Here is a 25409-nt window from a genome sequence, read left to right as displayed (position 1 = left end):
CTTTGCAGGGTGTTCCAAATGGTGAAGTTTTGTCGTGGGAAGTTCCCTTCACCGACATTCCCTACAAATGGAGTAGGGAGCACACTTAAGAACACTTCAGAATGGAATGCAGCCTCTGATCCCACCTTTTACACAGGGACTGACCTCCTACATACTTAATTATGAATAAAATACAGGCCACACCTCATTCACTATGACACACACTGACAACCAGAAGCCACATGCAACTTATACACATTTACTTCCTTCCCTTAGGGGCAAAAACAAACGGATATAAAAAGAAAACATTAACAAACCCAGCTTTGACTGTAAAAAATACTTTTATTGAAATGTTTTACGATACATCATATTTACAAGTTTAGCCAATTACAGTTTTACTGTATGTTATAAAGAATAACAAAAGGCAGCCAAACATGATGAGAGAACATAGAAAAGCATGCGGAAATTATAAATAACCAGAAAATGACTAATTCACACTTGCCATCATTCAGTAAAAACTTATTTGGTCAAAATGTTCTGCCAAAAAAAAAAAAAAAACTGAAAAATATACAAGGCCACTGAAATTCCTCTCCTCACTGACCTCCCTAATGTGAACACTACATACAGACTCCGGTTCTGTTCACAACATTCCCAAAGCCCTGCATGTTAGTGTTCATTACTTTGATACACTGAACTGTTACAATTGATTGAACTCACTCGATGGTATTAAAGAAAAAGAAACAAAACATGCACTGTGCGGGAGTAAAAACAGAAAACCGAGCGAAGGCACCAATCACTCTGAAGTGGTATGAATAATGCACAATGCACAGAGCTCGGGTGGATAAAAGATCTGAAGAACAAAAGTAAAGATGTGCGAGCTTCTCTTTCACACTGAAGCCAAGCTGGAAAAGCTGTGTAGGAAACTGTAAAGGTGTCTAAACAGCTGATCTGTTTATACTTCATATTAAAGGTACAGATTTGGCACAAAAAAAAAAAAAAGAAACAGCACACCTCTTACACCTAATGCAACTTATCAGACATGATGTGTGTGTCTTAGGAGTTAAAGAATAATGTAGCCATCATTTCATGGAATTTAACATCATTATCCAAAAGTTGTGGTGTAAATATTCCCCTTTAACTCCATCTGGAATGAACGGTGGAAAGATTTGACCATAAAAAAAAAAAGATGAAATCTGACTATAACAAAGTGACAAAAAAATAAAAAAAATAATAAATTCAAAGAATAAGAATGTATAAGCTTAAACAAATGTCTGAATGCCGAACACTGCTGTTTTTGAGGCAGCCAACTTTCCCCTTTTCCATGACTTTTCCCCCAGCGCTGTTTGGCACTTACCCCTAGTAGATGAACTGAATTACAGTATTTAAAAGTAATTCAAAAAATAAAACTATATTTGAGTAGAGAATTCCTTTACATCTTGTAATTTATTCAGCTTTGACTTCCTGTTCTGCAGCTCAAGTGATTTTTGTAATTTCTACACAGGTTTGTTGAATGTTTCCACGAAACAAACTTTGTGAAAGAGTATCATTAGGATGTTTTCAGCTCTATTATTATCATCATTATTTCATAGAGCATCGTTTTGGTTCATTTAATTGTGCAAACCAAAGGATAAACTACAATCCAATCCCAAGTCAATAAACAGAGCAATAGGTGTGCAATGGCACGGAGGGAAACACTGGGCACAATGTGAGTTTTTCATTGACCTATTCCATTAACGAGAGGCATGTATGGGTTCACATGCTGCGTTCAGAAACGCTCCTGACCAAGCTTCATGTCCCTGAGTGAGCCCTGTCCAAAATGGAAATGCAGCTTTAAGGGGGGTGGGAGGGAGACAAAAAAGATCAGCCAAAGGTAAAGAACTATAAAATGAATAAATACAAGCCACTGCAACTGTGCCACTGAACAGAACCATCATTAAATATATGTTCTTCTATTTACATTTTTTTTAATTAAAAAAAAAAAAAAAAAAGCTCTGGGTTTGACATAGATTAGCATTTGTAATGTCTCTGGTTGAGGATTTTCTTTCACACGTTGGTGTCCTGCAGCAGAGGCTCCTTGGCTTCTGGAGGCTGAGCGCTGTGCTGGTGCCCGTGAGCCGAGGCGTGTTTCTTCCAGCTGCCCGCACGGCTACCCAGCGGTGTGTGTTCAGGGATGAACAAAGCCACGAGTAGCGCCAGCAGCACTGAGCACGCTCCGAAAAGAAATGGAGGGCCTGGAATTATAGCACTCTGGAAAGACAAAAATACATACAAAATTATCAAAGGTGTACAGTAGATTTAAAGATGCTCCAGACTTTAAATAAAGATATAACTGTATAATACTTAAAATGTGCTTTAACTTATATTAAATGTGATGTAATTGCTGATTAGTTTGTTTGTTCACTTTAATCCAGGCACAATTGAACATCGATCAGTTTTAGATACGAGGTTGTGTATAAAGTAAATAAAGTAACTGACCTGCTGATGGAGCTGATTGTGACGCTCAGTATCATCCCCTCCATCAGGAACCTCGTCCAGCTCTACGTGAAAGATGTAGAAGATGAAGCCGTAGAGAGCTGGGCCGAGTCCGTTACACAGACCACGAATCCCTGTTATCATTCCCTGACCCACACCTGTATGTGGATACACACAAACACACACACGCACAATGTGATTGGCCGGACGCTGTTGATTAATTTTCTGTAACAGTAGGGCTAAGAGTACTGCAGCTACAAATAAGCTTGTATAAATTACCTCCTAATACGCTATTGTTTCTATAATAACAAAGCATTCAGCAGGAATTGTAAGGTGAACACACCACACTGACCGATTACAAACAGTTTAGAACCATTTAGGTGATCTGAATTAGTTGTAAAGTTGTATGGTTTCAGACAATCTTCACATCGTGAAACATAAAAGGCTGTATTTTAAAAAAGAAAAAGAAAAAAAAAAAAAGAGTTTTATTCTGATCTCCGCATCTCAGAGCAAGAGTCTCACCTTGCTGGTCTGGGTCTGCCGTGCGAGACACTAGCGCACTAACGGCAGGGAAGGTGATGCTGGACATGGCCGCCACGGCACCCGCAGCCCACATCATCCTAGACAAAGGACATCATCATCATCACACATCTCAAAATGACTTCTGTAAAGTTGCATGACCATAAGCCCCTGCACCCACACTCACCATGGCTCTGAACCAAACCCATACCACGCCAGCTGGAGGATCTGAAAGCCCAAACCCAGCAGGATCGTGTTCTTGTTCCCGATGGAACGCATCAGTAAACTTAACACTACAGTCTAATGGGGGAAAACCATAAAACATACACAGCGTCTAAATAAACATGAACCTTTTTATACTTTATGCATACATAAGCATAAAACGGACATAATTAAAACACAAACCTGTGCAACAATGGAAAGTAATCCTAGTACAGCTATGAAAGCAGCAACACTTTCTGGTGAAAAGCCCATTATCTATACAAAACAAAAAAACAATTAATTCTGTATTCAAACACCAACGATTAAAAGAGAATACAAAACTTCAAAAAGCATTAGTGTGATTACATGACTGGGCATCATCTAACTCTTATGGAAGGTAGAAATGAGCATATTTTTGGTGAAAATAAAATCAAACAGTAAACCTAAGAAAAACACATTTAGTTTTTAACTGCTATTAAAAAGTGCCTAATGAGAGAGCTAGGAATGCTGGACAGGAAATATTGTTTCTACACAGAATCAGCCATGTTAAATAAATAAAGTGGATATAAATATTTAAATGACTCAATTGATAAATTTGAATTTTTGTTTAAAAAAACATAATTGTAGGTACAGTATTGATGGAGTTAAAATATCTATTTATTTAATCTCTCTCTCATTCAACAACAACAAAAAAAGAAATAATCACTTTTTTTATAACAAGCTGGGACCTATTGTTTGTAACATCACTATATAAAAGCTGAATTTTTCTATCATTAATACAATGCTGATTAAATCACTCTGTCCCGACATTTTGCCACAATTGTTTTATTTATAAAATGAATAAGTAAATGTTATAATGAATATTAATTCATTATAATAATTGGGTGATTGGTACAGTATAAGAAGAAACTTAAAATAAATAGAAATAAATATGTTAGCTAATCAAACCTGTCGCAGGTAGAGGAAGAAGCTGGAGTACTGGCCAGCCTCCGGGAGGTATGACAGGAATACTGTAATACAGATAAGGAGCACCGTCGAGTCCTGACCCACCTTCTTCAGGGACTAGAGAGAAAGAGAAAGAGAGAAAAAGGAAAGAGAGAAGGAAAGAGGAAAATCTAAATGTGCTCTACGGTCTGGTATTCAGAGGCTTTTTTCTGAGGTTGTGTTTTGCACTAATAAAACGGTAATTTTGCCATCAGAACAACATTCCTTAATCTAAAAAAAAAAAATATATATATATATATATATATATATATATATATATATATATATATATATATATATATATATATATATCATCACTCAACACTGCTTTCACCACAACTGATGAGCTACATTCCAATCTATGTTGACTCAAAGACAGGAGAAACATCTTTGTCATTATAAAACAGTTCTGTTTGGACAGAAGGTGTTCATTCTCTAAAGCAGCAGCTCTAACAGTACAGCAGCTGCAAATCACAGGTCTAAATGAATGCACTTGTTATACAACATGTTATTGTTTCGACAGTACCAGTAATTTTGGGATGGTAAAAGTTTTACGTCATTAGATCCCTATAAAAACAAAGTGTTTTATTTCTCACATATTACATTTTGATACTGGACAGGTAAGTCCTGTTTCTCTTACAAGTTTACAGTTTATCAAGTCTGTTCTGATGAGGCGGCAGCTTTAACAAAATTTCTTCAGGAGGTCAGGGTGTGAAAGATCCGTCCCGTACTAGGCCTTGTTCACACTGTGTTCCTTGCTGATCTCTCTTTACACAGCAAACAATAACACTATAACATATTCACTGTGCTGAACATGCTCTTCTCCCAGAGAGCTGACACCGGCTGATTGTGACTCACGGGGAACAGATGGTTGTTCAGAATGCATGTGATATTTCAGGATCTTGAACACTGAATATACCATTGTTCCCATTCTCCAGCATTAGGGCTTTTTTAGAAGGTACAGTACAATACTGAAGTACAACTGCAGTATAAAGAGTGACACACTCAGAGATTTTGTAGACTGCCTTTAGTTTTCATTACGGTCCACAATGTGGTGACCAGTTAATGTGTGAAAAAGATTCCTCATGCTCCCAGAATCACTCTTTCACAATTTGAGTCCTGGAATATACAACTAAGAAAAAAACTCCATAGATGTGATACCCTGGTCATTCAGTACATTTGAGGTCATTAGCTGACTTCATTTTATGATTGCTGGGCCTAGACCTGACCAACTGCAACCCCAGATGATAACACTGCTTCCAGAGGCTTGTACAGTGGGTACTATGCATGATTGCTTCATGTGCTCCTCTAGTTACCCTGATACGCCCATCACTCTGGTATAGGGTATCCATATCTGCTATATTTGTCCATATAACAATTCATGTATCCATCACATCATCCATCCATGCCATTAATCTGTACTGTAGATTCTTTTGTCCAACCATTCATTCAGCTGTCTGTTCAACCAACCATCTTTCCATCTGTCCATCCAACAATCCATCCACCCTTCACTTCTCGATTATTCTTGCATTTTTTCATCCAGACATCAAAACATCCACTCACCCATCTGTTCATCCAAGTATTCATATTCCATCAGTCAACTTATCCATCCATCCATCTATCCATGGATGTATAAATCTGTCCATCAAACCATCCATTCACCATTTATTCATTCATCCATTAAATCACCCAATTAATCTGTTTGTCAAAACACATCCATCGACCACTCCAAACTTCCTTTTATCTACCAGTTCATCCAATCATTTTAATCCGTATGGTTAACCATTCATTAATTTGATAATTTGTGCATCCAACCAGCAATTCATTTATCTTCTATCCATCTTACCTTTCATTCTGATTTTGCCATCACCCCATTATTTTAACAAAATGTACACTTTACACTACATTTCATTCTTTAAAATCACCAAAATTCTTAAACTGCCTCAACTTACCTATAACAATACATTACTTATGACTATACCACAAAACAGACTCACAGCAAAGGGGTCAGCTTGTTCCCAGGAGATCGGTGCTCCCCATGACGCAGGTCTCATTTTCTCTGGTAGTGATTCAGGAACAGCCACCAGGATGAAGCAGATGTCCAGCATGGCGATCGCTGAAGCTAAAACCACTACTAGACTGTCTCCATACGCTCGGCTGAGGTAGGCACCTATGGCGGGGCTGGTCACCAGGCTTGCAGCAAATGTGGCTGAAACCTATTGGAAAGAGCAACCAGAACACCAGGTAAAAGTAAACATAAAAATAGGAACTATACCATTATGACACAAAACACACTGAGTAGAATATAATATAAATAAAAAAAAATGAGCTAAAGTAAATGGAAATGCATATGATTAGTAAGGGCTAAATAAATAGGCAGTTATATAGCTGGTTTTTTTTAAACAATTCCTTTAGTATGGCACACACTGCAATAGAGTTGCAATAAAGGAGAATACGTGTGGAAAGAGAACAAAAATATACTTCAGTATAGTATACATTAATTAGGACATATATGTAAAAGCAATGTTTGTAGTAACGTTACACACCAGGCCGTATGCCATGCTGCGTTCATGCTCTTGTGTGATATCAGCAACATACGCAAAAACCACAGAGAATGTCACAGCAAAAACTCCCGAAACAGAAATAACAGCAAAATACCACCTAAAAAACAAACAAACAAACAAAGGTCACAATTACAGTACAGCCAAACATACGTTATATACACTTAATCCATGGCTTTTCAACATCACAATTTTTTTCGTGGCACAAAGGTGTCGGTCATTTTCAAATATCAAAAATATCATGTCGCAATACTTAAAATCATCTTATAATCAAGAACACAGCATTAGAACTAGTACAAGAATAAGATTTTAACATCTTATCGATTAAGAGTATCAGAATATTCTTAATACGTCTAGTCTTAAGTTAATGGACACACAATACCTAGAAAATTGTAAAGAGTGATAAGAATGGACACATAATCCCTAGAAAAGTGTAGAGTGTTGTATGATTATTAAAAAATACTGTATACAGTGACACAACCCGTGTTGTGTTAATTCTTAAAAGTTACTGTTACCATCCTGATATTATTATTTATAACTGCATGTCCATAAAATGTTTTCTTATCATATTGCAGAGAAATTGTAAATTGCAAGCTACTCTGTACTGAAGGTGCTGGAAATCTTAACGTTAAAACTAAAAAAGTGCTGACACTGAAGATTCATTCCATAAACGGCAAAAAACAAACAAACAAACAAAAAAAAACCTGATTTGAAATAAGCATTAGAGTGGACCAGTTAATATGAACCAGTAAAGTTGGTAAATAAAAAAAAAATTAAAATCAGATAATTACATCGTAATACTCTTAATAAGTCTAGTCTTAAGTTAATTAAAAGGAAAGTAAAAAGTAGTAAAGGCTGGTAACATACCATGGGCTAATCTTCATCAAAGGTATGGGAGCACATGTGAAGAAAACAGTGAGAAGGAGAAACGACTTCCTTCCCCAGACATCAGACAGAGCACCAATCAGAGGGGCACTCAGAAATGACAGCAAACCCTGTGATTGTGAAAAGCCAATCATTTACTACTCCATGCACATTTAACTAAGAATCTACCAAACAGACAACAGATTAAATACTGCACCTTAACTCCCTGTATGAGGCCATTCATCAAAAAAGTGTGCTTCGGAAAGGTCTCATGAAGAACCTGAATATTCAAAAACAATAAGTGGATCAATACTGATGTCGTCTATTTTTATCTAAAATATATTTGTGTATAAAAAAACAAATCCAACATGAAGGACTGTGTGTGTGTTTCCAGAGCAATCCGACACATACTGCTGCTTTAATCAGCAAACAATTCAAAAGGATTTTTACTCTATTTGGTTTACTTTGCTGTGTAAAAATACCTTTTGCTCAAAAACTATTACACATACAGTCATATTCAAAAGTTAGTACTTTAAAAGGTAGTCTTTTAATTCTATGGGATTTTGTGGAAAAAAACAACTGATTGTTGCGGGTTTCAGTATGAGGCAAATACAACCTCAGACAAATAACACCATATAACGTTTTTCATCATGCCATTATTTAAAACACGGGCAATAGCAAGTACCCCCCTATGATTAGCAGGAATAACTTCAGTCTCTCACTTTGTTGTGGAGAAAGTTTGGTCCATTGTTTTTCACAACAGTGCTCCAGTTCATTGGGGGGTTTGCGGCATTCCCTTATGCACAGCTGTCTTAAGGTCCCACCACGGGATTTCAACTGGGTTGAAGTCTGGATATTAACTGGGCTATTCCAAAACCTTGATTCTTTTCTTTATCAGGTTCTCTAAGATAGATTTACTTTGTGCTTCAGTTTTAGTTACTGGTGTTCTTTAATGTCCTGTTGCATGACCAAGCTTTAGCTGTCAGACCAACTCACATCTGTCTCTAGAATACGCTGGTATACAGAAGAGTTAATGGTCAACTAAATGACTGCAAGGCGTCCAGGTCCTGTGGCTGCAAAAGTCCAAATCGTCAATGTTCCACCACAATGCTTGACAGCAGTTGCAAGGAGTTTCTGCTAAAATGCTGATAGGACACTGTTCCAGACGTTTCCAAATTGTTTTCAAAACTCTTTCCAGATGTGAAACAAAAATGAAATGCTACAACAATTGCTTCTCTAATATGCCTTTCCATTTGGCATTGTGTTAGCACACACCTGAACGCTCCAGAGCAGCAAACTGCCAAAAATTCTACTATTATAGAGGTCTGCACACCTGCTGATTCAAATAATCAAGGAGAGATGATTAGCAGCACCTGGCTGCAACTTGCCCTTTTAAATCTGGGGGGGAAGCAGTAAGAGGATACTTCGTATTGCCCAAATTTTTTTTTCCCTTTTAGTTTCATTTTTGTTAAATAAGTAATGGCACAGTGAAAAACGTTACAGTGGTACCTCAGCATGCGAATGACCAAGTTCACAAATATTTGCCTTGAAATTTTTGCAACAAATTTGCCTCTGCATTTTCAGCATACGAGCGAACAAACTAAGCCGAACTGAACTCCGGCTAAGTTGTGTGTACGAGAGCCGCTCAAAACATGCTTTTGTTAGCGGAAAGCCAAGAAAAGCAAGTTTACATATTTATCTGATTACCCTGTAAGGGAAAACGTGTTTTGCAATACAAAATTTAGCCTTAAGAACTTGCATCCAGAACGAATTAAATTTGTACATAAATATAGAATTAAAAGATGATGTACTAACTTTTACACCTGACTGTACATATATAGTAAGTATATACAATGAAGCAATGTGCAATGAGTGCTAATCTATATTTTTGTAACATTTTTCATTTTTATGAATGAATATTTACTTGTAGTAGCTAATGTTAATCTTTAAAACCATATCATATACAAGTTAGAGAACTTGTATATCAAGTAAGAAATATAAATTTTGTAGAAATTATAATTTATCATTTTTTTTTAAATCCTTAGAGGTAAAATAAAGCTGTACATGAAATGTTTAACAGCTCAACTATTGTACATAATTTTTTGTCATGGATTGTGGAATTTCATATGACAATAGAAAACACGAGTGACATATCCTGACTTACGACCAGTGTGGGTGCGGTCAACAATCCCCAAGCGAAGAATTCCAGAAATATGACAATGACAGCATGGTAAACACTGGGGGACCCAAAACCCTGTGGCTGTGAGGAGACATGCATACAACAGTTAAATACCTTGTGGTAAGAAAGAAAAAAAGAAAAGAAGAAGAAAACTTTGAGGCTGTGCTGTTACAGGACAACAAATAAGTGGGTTAGTGTTAGCAGCGCCAATTTAATTCATTACAGATAACAGCGGGTTCTGACAGTTTATTCTTTTATTCTTCTTCTACCAAAATAATCATACAGTAACTTTTTTGTGACAGCCTGTAAAATAACATTCTTAATAGCCATAGTAGCAATGTGCATTTAGCAAAGTAAAGGGACAAGAATGTGTTTAACCTGTTCCTGGTGCAAACACATTACATTACTCCCTCTTCTAGAATCCTCCTAACATTATCTTATATGACAATTATTAAACATGCCAAGAAACACAGCAATACTGATTGAACCTGTCTAGTTTTTGGCTGACGCGCTGACACACACACACACACACACACACACACACACACACTACTTAGTTGTTCTTTTGTTTGTGTGCTGCCTTCCCTAACAGCCACTGTGTTTTTGAGCTTACAACAATTACAACATGATAAATACTGACAGAGTAAGAGCTTTTAATCGGAAAGTAGTTCAGAAAAATATCTTATAAAAAATCTATAGAAATAAATCTATCAATAGAAATAAAAAGGGACAGGGTCTTTTTATTTTATTTTGGGTTTGTTTTAAAAATATAAATAGAGTATATCTTTTGAAAAGATATTATGTATTCACTGAGATCACAACACAAGAAAGGTACATCCTGTCCTGAATTATACAGTACAAATACACACATCACACCCAGGGACGAGAGTTCAAGACCAGGAACCTGTACACAGGATAAGTGGTATAGGTGATGAATGAATGAATAAACAAATAAATCATGTACACTGTACATACACACATAATGTATATTAGTACCATTAGGTACAGGACATTTAGGTTTGGTGCACATAGATGTCTTTCTATTTTAGTAATATTATACAATCTGTGAATGCACCACAAAATGTTGGATAAACCAACAAAAAAGGGAAATGATGAATATTTTTTCTAGGAGAAGAAACCAAAATTGCAAAACTTATAAGTAAGTATGCTCATCTTTGGAACAATCTATCTCCTGACATGCCCTTGTGAAACATTCACCAGACCAGCAGCAGGGTTTCAACAGGGACTATTTTCCCACCATTCAGTTACTGATGAAGTCCATCTGGTTAGTTGCAAAAAGTCTTTATGACTAAATAACAAGGTTGACATCACACAGAATTACTTACATGTTCCCAAACAGTGAAAATCTATCTTTGGAAACCATTAAAACCAATTAAGCTAGGGCTGGGCGATAAAACGATAACGATATGTATCGCGATAGACACGTGATCGATATCAATAAAAAATGTGTTCGATAAAACGTTCGATAATTTTTATTCTTTGTCGGAAGAAAACAGAGGTCGCGAAGCTAGTTTGGTTGCTGTCATGCGCACTCGCTCCGCGACCGGCACTAGGACCCTGAAGTAGTACAGTCGCAATTCAGGAGTCGATGCATGTCCATTCTTTTATTTTCTGCGTTGTCAGGCGATATTACAAACTTCCGGGTGGATTCCGTACTTAAATCAAACCAAAAACTACTAAAAAGAAAACAGGTTCAGGCTCTCTACATTGGACTGCATTACCCACAAAGCATTGCCCGCACTGGACTACACTTCCATAAACAGCTGCCGTAAAATCAACCTCTCTCCCGCAACAGCAGGTATAATTGTGTAAACTCTTGCTCTCGGCGTGAGAGAGTTCTTACAATGACTCACGTGGTTATTCTGCCTGTTTGCGCTATTTCTGCGTTTGGATTTACCGTCCACGCTACAAGGGCTAACTGCTAGTCTTCTGGTCCGCTTCCGGTTGCCCGTGATTGCATAATATAAGGCACTTGCTCTCTGGTAACCTAGCAACATAGGGAGGGATACACTAACGTCAATCATGTAACAGTATCACGTTTGGTTGCGCCATGTCGTTGTCTCATGCTGGTTTGCTGGATTCCTCTTTAAAAGCAGAAAATGCACTTATTTTATTACACTTTATTAAGCATTTCTTAAATTTTCTTTCATTTTGCACCTAAATTTTAAGAGATAATTGTTAAATGTTCATTGTGACTTTAGACTTATGTTTACATTTTAATTATTTGGGTTTTCCATGGTTATTGACATTTCTGTCTTAATAACTGAGGGGACTATGATCAGAGGAAGGTTAAGTTTAAAATATTTTTTTTTTAAATGTAATATTTTTTCTACTGGTCCTTATTTTAAATGGGTCTTAAAAATATCAATAATTATCGATATCGATCGATATGAAACACTGATATCGTGATACAGTTTTCAGCCATATCGTCCAGCCCTAAATTAAGCAACACTAAAATAAATGGTGCTTTTGCAAAACAGTCAAATGTTGCCCAAGCAAAGCAATCATTATCCCGTACGCATTAATTTGGGGAGAGAGAGAGAGAGAGAAAAAAAACCTGGTGAGATAATGCCTGTTTGTAGCTGCTATAACAAACGTTAAGATGGACTAATGCATCACTGCCTTCTAAGGTACAGTTTAAAAGAAATAAACACATCAAGCTGTGCAGTTACAAAAAAATTAAACAACTTTTGGGTGAAATCCACTTTATCAAATTGAATATTTTCTTAGTCACATACACATCCACACACAGGAGGACGTGCTGAGAAATGTTTACGTGACTTCCAGTAAAATAAAAACTAAGGTAGTCAATTTCAATTCACACTAAAATTAAACATAATAATAAATATGTGCATTTAACATCTGGGTTTGTTTTTGGATTTTTTTTTGTTTGAAAGATTTCATGATATAATCATATATTATATATTTATTAAAAAAATATATAACTATAAAAAACAATACGATATTTATATTACTACTGAGTTTCAGTGTTCATGCTAGTGTCAAAAAAAAGAAAACCTATACAGGTGATGTTTAATAGCACAAAATCCCTAATGTCATGTATAGGTTAGACAGTGCTTATACAAAAACATCTGATTATATTTATTTTTGCTTGTTAAAAGGAGTATTATGACTATATGTTATATCACAGAGGATGTGTTTAGATTTTCATAGTGGATCAAACCTGGCATTGACTTAAAAAAAAAAAAAAAAAAACCTTACTGGCCTCTTAAAAAACACACACCTGAACACCTGCTCATTTATGCAATTATTCAATCAGCCAATCATGTGGCAGATACACAATGACTAACATCATGAAGATAAAGGTTAAGTGCTTCAGGTTATGTTCCCATCAAATATCATTAAGGTGAACGGATTAACAGGAGGTACAGGTGAATGAAGCGGCTTTGCCCAAACAGAGGAAGTTACCATTACTGACTTCTCGGGCTGATGATGTGGATGTGCGACTGATATTAAAGATGATTTACCAATAAAATGAACGAGTATAAGTTAAAGACGAGACTCCGTGGTGTGAGAGGCCGTTCTGAGTGGATCTCGGTGTTATTTGGTGAACTCACCGTTCCGCCATCCTTGATGATTATTTTCTTGGCCAGCAGCAGACTGCGATTCACCCGCTTCTTCTTTTTGCTCTGTGTCATGATATAACCATCCTAGTTGATTTCAGTGTTTTTAGCGAGTCTCGACTGGGAATACTTAAAACAAATGATGATCGTATAAAAACGTACGACGAGCATTTTTTCCTTTCTTACGGGTTTACACTTCGTGTCTTCCATTCAGTTACACACACCGCCGCCATCTTGGCAAAAAATGAACACACGAGCAGTATGCCATGACGTCATCACGTCACATCACACGATCTGGGGGCAGGTACGTGATGACGAGGAAATCATTCGATTTAGAGGGGTGTGTCAGAATGTATGTTTTTCGGCTTCGTTACGGTTTAAATGTGGTCCAATTTTTAGACTGGGTCAAATTAAGAAGAAAACGCACATAGATACTCTGGTCTTTTTTGTACATATAACAAATAAATTACTTCGCGTATAGATTTTTTAAAGAGAAAGATAAACAGGTTCTAGGCAGTGACTTTCCCAAGCGTTGGTGGTTTAACGCCAACACATCATTGTTTTGTCTCTACCCTTCCTATGGTCAGATAGTTTATTTCTCTTTATATGTGTTTTTCTGTTAGTTAATGTGTTTTTATTTCATGTTTCCCAACATTCTTAAGGTAATCTCTCTGAAAGACATTAAACATGTTTACATCTAAATCTAAATATTCCTGTGAGCAGTTGTCACTGGCACAATTTGTTTTACTTGTCCTAAGTAAAAAAAACAAACATTTAATGTTATTCCAATTTGCCAATTCCAATTTTCTGTTATAAAAGTAATAAAGTTATGGTTATTTAATGATTGTAAAATTTTCTTTACTAACCAGAGAATATTGCATAATATTCTCATTTCTTGATAAAGGCTAAAAAGTATGAGGTCAATGGAAAGCATGTAATATTCGCTCATTTTTTTAACTTATAATTGATATAACCTGACTATTATTTACAGGAACAATAGAAAAACGTAGCAACCTTTTATTCCTCTTAACTGTATATGTCTGAAAACCAAAAAAAAAAAAAAAATAAATCATGGGAGACCAAACACAGACACAAATAAGTAAAATTAAACTGCAACTGTAAAAAGGTATGTGCTAATCCTTATTATCTCATTAAACATGGCAGAGATTAACCAAATGGAACACATAAAATCTTTTTAAACAGTTCTTATTTATTGATAAGCTCACCTGGTAAAGCTAAACATTTTACAGGCTAAACTTCCATGACTAAAGTTTTTATTTGTGATCATAAAAGAGAAAAATGAAAACAAAATGAAAGAAGATGCGAAGTATGACATCATTATCTGTATACTGTTTTGAAACACCATATAAAGGAATGAAGCAATCAGGAAAAAGGACAAACAGGCGGCACATGGTGGCGGGAATGCAATATAATGGATGCCAACCAACACCAAAAAGACAAGGCAAACAAAAAATACAATGCTCACATTGCATTAGGTCATGGTCACATCCCTACCTATAAAAAAATGTTTACAAAGAGTGCAATCAAGATTGCAGTCAAACTAAAAATAATAATGACATGACATAGAAGTATAGAAATAAAAGCATTTCAACATTTTTTAAACCCACCTATCCATCTCAGTTTCCAGATTTTTGGCACTGTGGAGCAGGAACTTATTCTGGGATCGCTGGGTTTGGTCCATGAATACATTGTGGTTGTAACATCTTGCACTTAAATACTTATTTACACGAACTACTATTACCACTTTATTACAGACATGTTTTTTAGCTGTTGGTGTAGGCATTGGTGGAGTTTAACACTTGGTCAACTTAGTCCATAAGGCAGGGTACACCCTGGACAGAGACACACACTTCAGGATCAATTTGGAAATGTCAATTACCCTTACCGGCCTGTCTTTGGACTGTGGGAGGAAACCGGAGTATCCGCTGGAAACCCACCAAGCACGGGGAGAACCATAATCCTGAAGGTCCAAGGAAACAGTGCTAACCATTAAGTTAAGCACAAACTAATTTTGTGTTAGAACTTCACAGAAGACATATACTTAGTAATTTCTTTAAAAAATACCACTTTAGAGAGTCCTGCATTTTGATGCCCTAAAAGGCGGATAAACAGACGTCAACTTCTTATAAAGAGTAAATATTTTAAAAACTTAGAAACAAAAGGACACAAAGCAGATTAATACACAGTACATTCCAGTCATGTAAGCCTTGCTGGATGAGAGGAGCAGTACAAAGAGCGCCACTAGCGGCCGAAAGTGGTACTACGATACAGAAAACTATGACTATCACTGTTACAGCAGCATCAACGAGGCCTCGAGAAAGATAAAAAAGCATGCCTTATTAAGGACGTCAATGTTTTTAGCGCATTATCAATGGAATTAACATATATTACGAGGGTTAATTTTCACAGCTGCTATATTTGTACTGTACACGGAATGTTTTCATTTAACTTATTTAAGACTTAATATAGTGACATATTTGAGCCACTAGGGGGCCCCCCTTGACACCACCCCAAACTTTACCTATTGTTATTAGCTTTGTATGTTATTTCAAATTAAAATACACAAAATTAACTCCCACACAGAACAGGCCCGGACTATTAAACAAGTGAATAAAAAAAATAAAAAAACGATAAATGAAATGCCTTCTAGTTGGTAACTTTATAGTCCACAGCGGTGTCCTGGAAGTACAGATTAACGTACTGCAGGATGTGGTCGACAGCACTGAGCAGTAAGATATCTATGTTGTCATCGAGCTCCAGCTGGGAGGAGTAGTTCCTCACAGGCACGATGTAGGATGTGGCCATTCCAATAAGCTCTCCGGCTTTCACCATCTGCAAGAGCAGAAACGATGAAACTTACACGATCTGTAAATCCATACGCACACACTTGTTATGAATTTGAACCTACCAGCTGCTGAACATCACGGCTCCTGTACACCTGGCTGACGTCACGAGACGTGACTGTGCACACTTCATCCACGTGAGTCAGAAGCGCCACCTGGTGCACACCTGCAATAAAGATGTCATTATTGTTTGTACATGCTCTTCTTCTTTCAACTGCTTCAGCCACAGTGGACCATTTGTGTCCATCTAATTCTGTCTACCACATCTTCCTTTGTCACCCCAACCTCCTGCATGTTCTAAATTCCCTCTTGTGCCTTCCTCTTCTTCTCCTCTGCCTGGCAGCTCCATCTCTAACATTCCCCTCCTGATATACCCCTCATCTCTCCTCTGCAGATGTCCAAACCATCCTAATCTGGCACCATCCCCCTAACAATCCCAAAGCAAATCGCAGCATCTTCAGCTCTGCCACCTCCAGCTCTGCTTCCTGTTTTTTTTGTCAGTAACAATCTCCAACATTGCTGGTCTCACCGCTTATTGCTGGTAAACTTTCCCTTTCATTTCTGCTGATACATTTCTGCCACAAATCACTTCTGCTACTCTTCTTCACCCATTCCACTCTGCCTGCACTCTCTTCTTTATTTCTCTTCCACACGCCACATTGCCTAAATTTTTTAACTCATTTACCTTCCCTACCTCTACTCCTTGCAACTTCACCTTTCCCCTACCCTCTCCCTCATTTACACTCCGTCCTGCTCCTACTGATCTTCATGCCTCTTCTCTTCACTGCGTCCCTCCACCTCTCAAGATTCATCTCAACCTGCTCCCTACTCTCACTGCTTATCACAATATCATCCGCAAACATAATAGTCCATGAGGAATCTTGCCTAACCTCATCCGTCAACCTGTCCATCACCACAGGAACTGACTGAGAGCAGATCTCTAATGCAGTCCAACCTTCACCTTAGTTCCTGTTCTCTATTGTAACAGAAGCTATAAACAGTTGTTCCCTCAGATCTTTACTCTCTCTACAAGTTAAGACAAAACAAAAACAGTGATCTTGTCCTATTAATTTGAACATGAAGTGCAAACGTATTGTACTGTTGTTCTTATTATATAATATGGTAACGTCATAACATATGTAATAATATAGCTGGTTATGGAAAATGAATCAACAATTTAAAAACAAATCACTAATTTAGCATTGCTGTGGTATAAAGCAGGAATATCATGAATAAATCTACCAAAGAATCGTTTTTTTATTCTAATACCACAACTAAAAAAAAAAAAAAATCTAACTGAGTTTTATTTAAAACAAAACAGTGTTTTAATGCTTTCGAATGTTTGCTGATGTACGAGATGACAGCCTCACCCAGGCTGCTGATGTGTTCTCGAAGCTGCTGGAATGTGGTGCTCAGTCCTTTGGCATAAGTGTTGATTTTTGATGCATCCACCACAAACACCACGCAGTGAATCTTGTCTTTGAGGGTGGGTTTCTTTATGAAGCCCATGGTGTCAGATCTCACCGGCTCTTCAGCACTGAACTGTGAGAAATAAAAAGACTATAAACGCTGGGACTAGATTTACATGCATGCCTATAATAACACGTGCCACTGAGGTGGCAGTTAATGAACAGTCGATATGAATAGAAAAGCAAGGTATTTATAACTATGGAGACCAAGTGAGTGTTAGTCATCCTCAAAACTCAATTGTTAATGGAGTTAATTTCATTCGTCTGATAAAAAAAAGTTATTAGACTCATCAGAAGGCACCATACCCTCACAGTGGCAGTGCAGAACCAAATGACCCATAGCCTTGACTGAAACTGATAAACCTCCTTAACTAGGACATATGAACAGTTGACAACAAAACATCATAACCACAATTTTTGGACTTCTCTAGCTCATAAAGTTTGGTCTATGAAGTCTATAGTAAAATGTTTACTTTAAAAACCTCTATTAAGCTTTGAAGTTCCACATTTTAGATAGCACCTCATGAAAAGCCAATCGCATTCATTCTTCTGTGATGTGACCACTAAAACAAAATAATAAACTGTGCAAAGCAGCAGCGAGTGAGTGATTTGAAGAAATTTGGAGAATGTTAAAGGCAAGGCATCCTGGTACAATTACTGCAGTCACTCCAGTAGTAATACATTACAGGTACATGTATGCGTCGCTTAACGTCCGTGACACATTCTGTGAAATAGGACATTATGCAATTTGGTTGTTGTGTGATCACCTCATGATAAACTTAATGCTATGTGGGATACTTTAGTGTAAGCACTATGGTGAAATAAAATTTTAGTGCAATCTCTGTTTCACTTTTAAATCAATACAGTTTGCACTCATCATAGCAGTTGGTCTCCATTATGCACTTACAGGAATACCTTAAAAAAAAATTAGGCAGAGATGTAACGTAACACCATGCTTAAGATGCACAAACCTTGTGTGGAAATGAAAAATGCATGCCGTGTGTTAGAAACCTGTTGGGCTTGTTGCATCTGCTTGTGTCTGCCACCTATGTTCTGTACTGCAATTTTATAACCTTATGGGACCAATAACTGAAATGAAACTAATGATGAAAGCTGATGATGCTGTAAACTGAAGTTTTTTTTAAATGTTTTTCATGATCTTCAACAAATTTTGTCATTACAAGGGTTTTGTATGCAAAAAAAATCAACACTTTTTTTTTTGCTTCCACTACTTGCTGCTTGACTCACTCCAAAATCATAAATATTTGTTATAGTGTTATAGTAGATCCCCAATCAAGTAATGGTGTAGTTGCACTTAAAGCTGCTCTTTTTAAAGCTGATGTGGTTCTGGGGATTAAACCTCAAAGCGTATCCCACAATTAATGAACACCTTAATGGATCTGGTCATTCCACTGCAAATGCTGTTGTCAATGTGTCTGTGTATGTGTGTGCGAGTGTGTGAGACATTTTTCTGCATTATCTTTATATAAATTCCATAATGTTAACAGTATAATTATTTAAGCTTCCATTATCACTGTATAGCATCACATGTATATATCATCACACCACAGTGCACAATTATCCTAAAAAGGTTTAAAACTCTACCTGATGTCCCTCTATTACATGTCCCTTAACAACACAGAGCGCATCATAAAGGCTTAGTCCAGTTGAGTCTCCAATCCCCATAATATCACACAGGGTCAAAGCGGTGGAGTCTGAACTCTCTCCACTACGTCTGATGGGAAATGCCTGGAGCTGAGTGACAGAGACAGAGACAGAGAACCCAGAGGGTTTAAATCCTGTATTCTAACTGGTCAGGATGTTTTGATAATTTTTCTATTGCAGCAGGTGTGCAGTAGTGCAGCTGTAAATCACATAATTACATTATTATGCATGCATTACTGAGCTGAAACTTCTAACAGAGGACGGTCATCAGGACGTTTTGCAGCTTCTCATTAAACCATCAAGTATTGCATACTTTTTGTCTTATTACCTTTTTAAAAAAGGCATGTTAGGAAATTACTTGTTATAGCCGCTATACCATAGAGAAGAACAGGAAATAACTTGTTTCACAGATATGCTACAACATTAAGTATTCCTGTAAACAGATTAAAATTATGGCGCTTTATAATAAAACAATGTGTAATCATCGCCAGGTTGCTGTGATACAAAATGAATAGAACGATGGTTTGCTTTCAGTTAATTAGAGCAAGGTGTTGCATTTAAAATCATAAATGATCTAATTATTAAAATATTCTTAAATTATTCAAAATATAAGGTAACATTAAACAAATAAAAACTCATGTCATTTTTTTACGTTCTCTAATTTTATAACAGATATTCTTGTAAAACATTTTTTTTATACAAGAGATTTTCTTGTATAAGCTCTAATGAATTCATTTCCATGATACAGTATGTTTCTTTCTTGTGTTCTTTACCTTTTTTGTAAAGCCTACAGAGGCAGATGAGCCCACCATGGCCCGGTTCACGACACGGCCAGAAAAGACAGACTGCACAGAACTAATGAAACTGGACTTTCCTGCACCAACAGGACCCAGAAGCAGGACTCTAGCCTCAGACACAGCACCGCTGGCCGGCTTGTATGACTCAACCTTCTCCATCAGTTCCTCCCTGGATCTTAGTGCAAAATAAATAAGAGGTTTTAAACATTATGTGTACACACATATTTTACATGAGTACATGATAAAACCGCTGAAATACTGACTCCGAGGTCCAGTTCACTGATCTCCATGGAGTCTCGAGTAGATGTAAATTTGGCCACACATCTACAGAGTAAACAGTTTTAGTACAATATGTAAAGGATGACAAGAGGACAGACCAATGTAAGGTAATAAAAAAGCATAACGTGATGAATGGCAGTTACTGTTATGTTGATGATTGTCCTATAATAGCACAACCTTTTCTCAAAAATCTCATGTTTTATTTTTGTTTTACTACAGTCATTTTTCAGTAATTACAATTTTTATTAAACAAGATTTTGTGATTTTTAGGTTAATTACATATATAGGCATAATTACCTTTATCTATTTCAACAGAGGCTGACTGACGTGGCTAAATGGTTATGAATCTGTGCTAGTAATTAGAAAATTGTGTTCTAACACAGTCCATGAAACAAGATATTATTATAACAGTTATTTTTTTATTATAACAGTTTTTTTTTTCTTACCTTTGGTCACTTCCTTGTCTTTGTTTTTGCTTTTAGAAGTGCTGTCCTTATTTTTGTCCTGGGTTGGATTATCTGCTGGTTTTCCCAAAGTAAAAAGTAGTTTGTTTGTCTCATTATCCTTCTTACTTGTTGCAGGTACTACGACATTATCAACATACACACAAAATAAGTTGAAAGATTAACATGCTGGCAAAAGTGACAGTTATTTTCTCATTACATTAAAATTATAATCTGTCACAAATCAAAAGGGAGGCTACCTACAACTGTTCCAAGTCAACCTGACATATTCTTTTTTAATGAATATTAGCTGTACTCTCTCACAGATTGCTGTGGAATAAAACATTTTGGGGGGTAATGTCATACGAAAGAAAAAAAAATATAAAGAATGTAACTTTCACCATAAATTAATAATAATAAGAAGAGGAAATGTTAAATATTAGTAATGAAAGTAAAAAAGGAAATTATTTTCACAAGTTGTGTGTATCTATAAATATGTAAACATTTAGGATTGTTTGGCTGTGCCATGACTAGTAAGGTAAATAATGCAATAAGAGTGCACACACAGGTATCCATCTATCTAACTGTTTTACATTACAAGTCTTATAAGTAATATCAAAGAACTAAAATGTGATTACACTAAAGATTTTTATGGCTGGTTTCAGCAGGTGCATGTAAATTATTGTTACACATTTAGTGTAACAGTAGAGTTGCAGGTGTGATATTGCTTTCATGCAAAAATAATAATATTGAGTAAGTAACATTTACAAGCTTTAAATTTAAATAATTTGTACAAATCAAATAATTTGTATATTTGTATTATTTTCACAAGTGTAAATAACATTTACTAGATGTTTAACTAGCTCACAAAGTTTTGTAAATCCCCATTAAAGGTGCATCTAGCATCCCTTTTGCCTTTTCGTGGTGATCTGATGACCTTTCATATTTTAAATGAGGAGTGGTACAAACACTGATCCTAGTGCGTTTAAACAGGAACTGATGGGTTACATTAAGTACACACAGTCATTCCTGTTCCTTTATAGGAAGGGTGCCAATAATGCAGGAGTACTCTAGAAGCATACCTCCTTAAGTTTTTTTTAAAGGTTTTATTATTTCATAATAACTATAGTTATAGAAAAACACCAGACACATATATAATATAATGCACAAAAATTCTTAAACTTTACCTGAAAAAGAAAATGAAGGGGGTTCCTTTGAGTTAGCTTCTTTTGATTGATTCAGGACATTTGCAAAGTATGAAGTAGTAGCCATGATCAACAGTTACACAAGTCAACCGAAGAAAGAAAACGAAATGAAACTCCAGCAGAGAGAAACTAGAGATCAACAGCCTGAAAGTTCGAGTGAAGAAACGAAACTGAAACTGTAGGTTCGATCTTCTGGTCCGTGTCCCAGTGTTTCCATATAACCACGCCCCTATTTCTATACAGGCCTGTGATTGGCCAGTTATCCTACTGCAGTTAATCTCTTGGGTAATTTACAGGTTACTGAAAAGGTAAAATGATGAAAATCTATTCAGCAGCTTCTATTATCGATCCAAAATGTATTAGGGGGGAGAAATCACCTGAGTATTTGAACATGCAAAATAAGTACATTTAGTTTATCCCTGGAAGACTGTGATGTCTCGATGGCCAGGAGTCTCATAGAGTAATTTCGACCAAATATATGTATTTTTTTAATAACTTTGACCATGCTCTCACTGTTAATCTCTCTCTCTCTCTCTCTCTCTCTCTCTCTCGCTCTGCTGAGTTCTGTCATGAGTGTCTGTGAGCTTGAACATAAAATGTAAAAAATTGAAAAATACAGTGGCAAGAAAAAGTATGTGAACCTTTTGGAATTTCATAGTTTTCTGCATTAATTTGTCATAGAATGTGATCTGATCTTCATCTAATATAAATATAATGTGACTAAATTACTAACACAGAAACCATTCTGATCTTTCACATCTTTTTGAGAACAACCATAAAAAATGGTGCTTTTTGCACTTGCTAATGGAAACAGTATCCTTAAGTTAATGACCTCAAAAAAGCTAATTGGAGTCAGGTGTTAGCATACTCAGTCTAGTTAAGAAAATGAGTTTGGAGATTTGGGCTAGAGCTACTTTGATTGTTAAAAACCAAATCTTTTGAGTTTGCTCCACACAAGAAGAATACACGTATGTCTTGCCAAAAAGCACTTTCAGAAGATCTATGATCAAAAATAGTTGATTTACATAAAGCTGGAAAGGGTTATAAAGTGATTTCAAAGCCTTTAGCCTTTAATTCACTGTGGCGTGCAATCATAGAGTGGACGATGAATTCGTATCAAAATAATGTAAGAATGTCTGTATGTCAGCTGAAACTTTGTAGAAGTTGGGTGATGCAACATTACAATGACCCAAAACACCAGAGCAAGTCCGTCTGAAATTACGTTTCAGAAAAGCAAAATCCACCTTTTGGAGTGGCTAGGATATGAGACGTCTAAGAATATGAGCTTAAATAGTTCTGTCAGAAGCAATGGGCTAAAATTCCCCATAAACAATGTGCAGGTCTGATCCACAATTAATAAGCTAGTTATTAATTCCCAGGATTCACCAACGTTTTCCACCAACCTTTTGAATGTTGAATGAGTGTGTTAAATAAAGACAGGAAAGATTAGATTTTGTTTTGTGTTAGCATTTTATGCACATTATACTTGACAATGCCCTAACCTAGATGAATATTAAATCACATTTTATGAGAAATTATCATTAACATGATTAGGTAGCCAGTTGTTTGTTGCTAATGCTAGCTAGCTTGTTACTGTGCTTGTTGCACCTGTTACTGCTGTAGTTTCAGTCTAAAATTTTAAATAAAAGATTTGTAAAAAAAAAAAATAATAATAATAATAAATACTACTAACATGTAAAGCACGAGATGCTTATATGTTTATCATGTTTATAATGAGTGGGTATTTGTATTACTGTAGATTCTTTGTCAGCTGTAACCAGTCTGGTCATTATTCTCTGAGCTTTCTAATTAACTAAACATTTCCACCTGGAGAACCGCTGTATGTATATTTAAAAATGTTCACAATCCTATGTGAAATGCTTTGTGTGAAAATCCTAGAATTTTTTTGTCATTTATTTGCATGATTTCATTCATTCTGACAAAACACAAGCGATCAGTGATACTTTGAGCTAAATATATTTGTAGAGACCTTATATTGTTTTATTTAATTGATTAATTTGCTTGCTTGTTTGTTTTAAACCATTTAAGTTGAGCATTTCTTTCTGCAAACCACATGATTCAGATGTATTGGCAAACCAACAATTAACACTTAGAAGTGACCTTAATATACAGAAGGTGAGCCAGCAAGCAGGAAGTAACTGAGGGTATAAAATGTTCTCCTTGATGTCTGGTCCTGTCCAGCAGAGGGCGAGAAGAGCACTAATGTGGGTTACCCCAATCATGTCACAGGGCAAAATGTTATTGTGCTTAACAATAAAACATTTGAATGTAATCTTATTTGAATAAAATCCATAGAACATTTTATACCACACTACTGTTGCTTTTTTCAGATCAATATGCACTGATTGTTTCTTTAATACGCCACAGCTCTGACAATAGTTGGTCTGTCTGAAAAATTAATCACAGGTGTACAGTATATTAATGGACCTTTTTTTTTATCATGTTATGATTACTATATTAAATACAGAAATGTGTACAGCAGATACTCTATATGATCTGTCAGTGTCAGTGCGTGCATTTATCCCCCCAAGAAAAAGAAGGAGATGTTAATGAGAATATGAGAGTTTATCGCTGTTGTTATGTATAACATAGGACCAAAAGAATGTAAACACCTCATCATATACAAAAAGACTTTTGCACATTCCTCTTGGTATGCTGTAGAATTATAATTTCCCTTCATTAAAACTAAGAGTACCGGATAAAACTTGTCCTAGTGTGACGGTCCATAAAGACATAGTATGACTAGGCTGTATTGAAGATAAATTGAAATGGGGACTGCATGCTATGACTTCTTACCTGGCCTCAGTAACATGGCTGAAAGGCCTCAAAGCCCAATAACCACATTTCGAAAATTAAGTAGGAAGTTGTGTAATAGTGAGGGCTTTTACAGCAGCAAACAGGCAATGAATACTATAGCCCATGATTTTGGAATGTGGGTGTGAAGTTACGCCTCCAAACTTCTCACCATATAGTGCAAGTTAAAACAGGAACTACAGGAACAGAATTTTATTCATTTATTTAGTCACACAAACACATACTCGCTCATTCACACACTATGGGCAATTTGAGAAAGCCCAAAAATCTGCATGTCTTTGGACTGTGGAAGGAAACCGGAGTACCCAGAGGAAGCCCACCAAGCACAGAGAAAACATGCAAACTCCATGCACACAGACTCCAAATAGGGGATTAAGCCTGGACCCTGGAAGTGCAAGGCGACAGTGCCATGCTCTGTGCCGCCTAAGTTTATTTAAAAAGTAAAAAAAACAAAACATTTTTAACAGTTGAAAGGGTTAAAGGTTACT

At 36.3% G+C, this 25409-nt stretch overlaps 2 protein-coding genes across 3 annotated transcripts; both read right to left on the bottom strand.

Moving 5' to 3' along the window:
• Positions 1–290: 290 nt before the first annotated feature.
• mfsd14a1 (major facilitator superfamily domain containing 14A 1) lies at positions 291–13608 on the bottom strand. Its single transcript, XM_053513671.1, has 12 exons — positions 13359–13608; positions 9745–9840; positions 7798–7860; positions 7584–7711; positions 6702–6816; positions 6153–6371; positions 4120–4233; positions 3376–3447; positions 3158–3270; positions 2974–3071; positions 2455–2609; positions 291–2226 (listed from the first exon to the last, which is right to left on the bottom strand). Exons 1-12 carry the CDS (start codon positions 13437–13439, stop codon positions 2023–2025), a joined length of 1458 nt encoding a protein of 485 aa, XP_053369646.1. The 5' UTR covers positions 13440–13608; the 3' UTR covers positions 291–2022.
• Positions 13609–14554: 946 nt separating this feature from the next.
• On the bottom strand, positions 14555–22243 carry LOC128543416 (interferon-induced protein 44-like). Of its 2 annotated transcripts, none has more exons than XM_053513835.1 (8): positions 22069–22243; positions 20885–21022; positions 20423–20483; positions 20136–20334; positions 19303–19452; positions 17599–17770; positions 16294–16394; positions 14555–16217 (listed from the first exon to the last, which is right to left on the bottom strand). In XM_053513835.1, the coding sequence occupies exons 1-8, from the start codon at positions 22151–22153 to the stop codon at positions 16032–16034; spliced, it is 1092 nt and encodes a 363-aa protein (XP_053369810.1). In that variant the 5' UTR covers positions 22154–22243; the 3' UTR covers positions 14555–16031. The 2 variants fall into 2 exon arrangements, with proteins under 2 accessions (XP_053369810.1, XP_053369811.1); XM_053513836.1 differs by having other exon boundaries at positions 20885–20959.
• Positions 22244–25409: the final 3166 nt, after the last annotated feature.

The sequence above is a fragment of the Clarias gariepinus genome, chromosome 15 (genome assembly GCF_024256425.1).
Source record: "Clarias gariepinus isolate MV-2021 ecotype Netherlands chromosome 15, CGAR_prim_01v2, whole genome shotgun sequence".
Classification (NCBI taxonomy): Eukaryota; Metazoa; Chordata; class Actinopteri; order Siluriformes; family Clariidae; genus Clarias; species Clarias gariepinus.
The sequence above is the reverse complement of the archived record's forward strand: the minus strand, read 5'-3'. Positions and strand labels throughout refer to the sequence as shown.

What these genes read in the sequence shown, in the direction of transcription:
- LOC128543416 (XM_053513835.1), bottom strand. Translation starts at nt 22,153, where the DNA reads ATGGCTACTACTTCATACTTTGCAAATGTCCTGAATCAATCAAAAGAA. An exon ending in AGACAAGGAAGTGACCAAAG is followed by an intron (nt 20,484 to 20,884) that starts GTAAGAAAAAAA and finishes TTTACTCTGTAG; the next exon opens with ATGTGTGGCCAAATTTACAT. An exon ending in GCCGTGATGTTCAGCAGCTG is followed by an intron (nt 16,218 to 16,293) that starts GTAGGTTCAAAT and finishes CTGCTCTTGCAG; the next exon opens with ATGGTGAAAGCCGGAGAGCT.
- mfsd14a1 (XM_053513671.1), bottom strand. Translation starts at nt 13,439, where the DNA reads ATGACACAGAGCAAAAAGAAGAAGCGGGTGAATCGCAGTCTGCTGCTG. An exon ending in TGACCGCACCCACACTGGTC is followed by an intron (nt 7,861 to 9,744) that starts GTAAGTCAGGAT and finishes TTGAATATTCAG; the next exon opens with GTTCTTCATGAGACCTTTCC. An exon ending in ACAATCAGCTCCATCAGCAG is followed by an intron (nt 2,227 to 2,454) that starts GTCAGTTACTTT and finishes TTGTCTTTCCAG; the next exon opens with AGTGCTATAATTCCAGGCCC.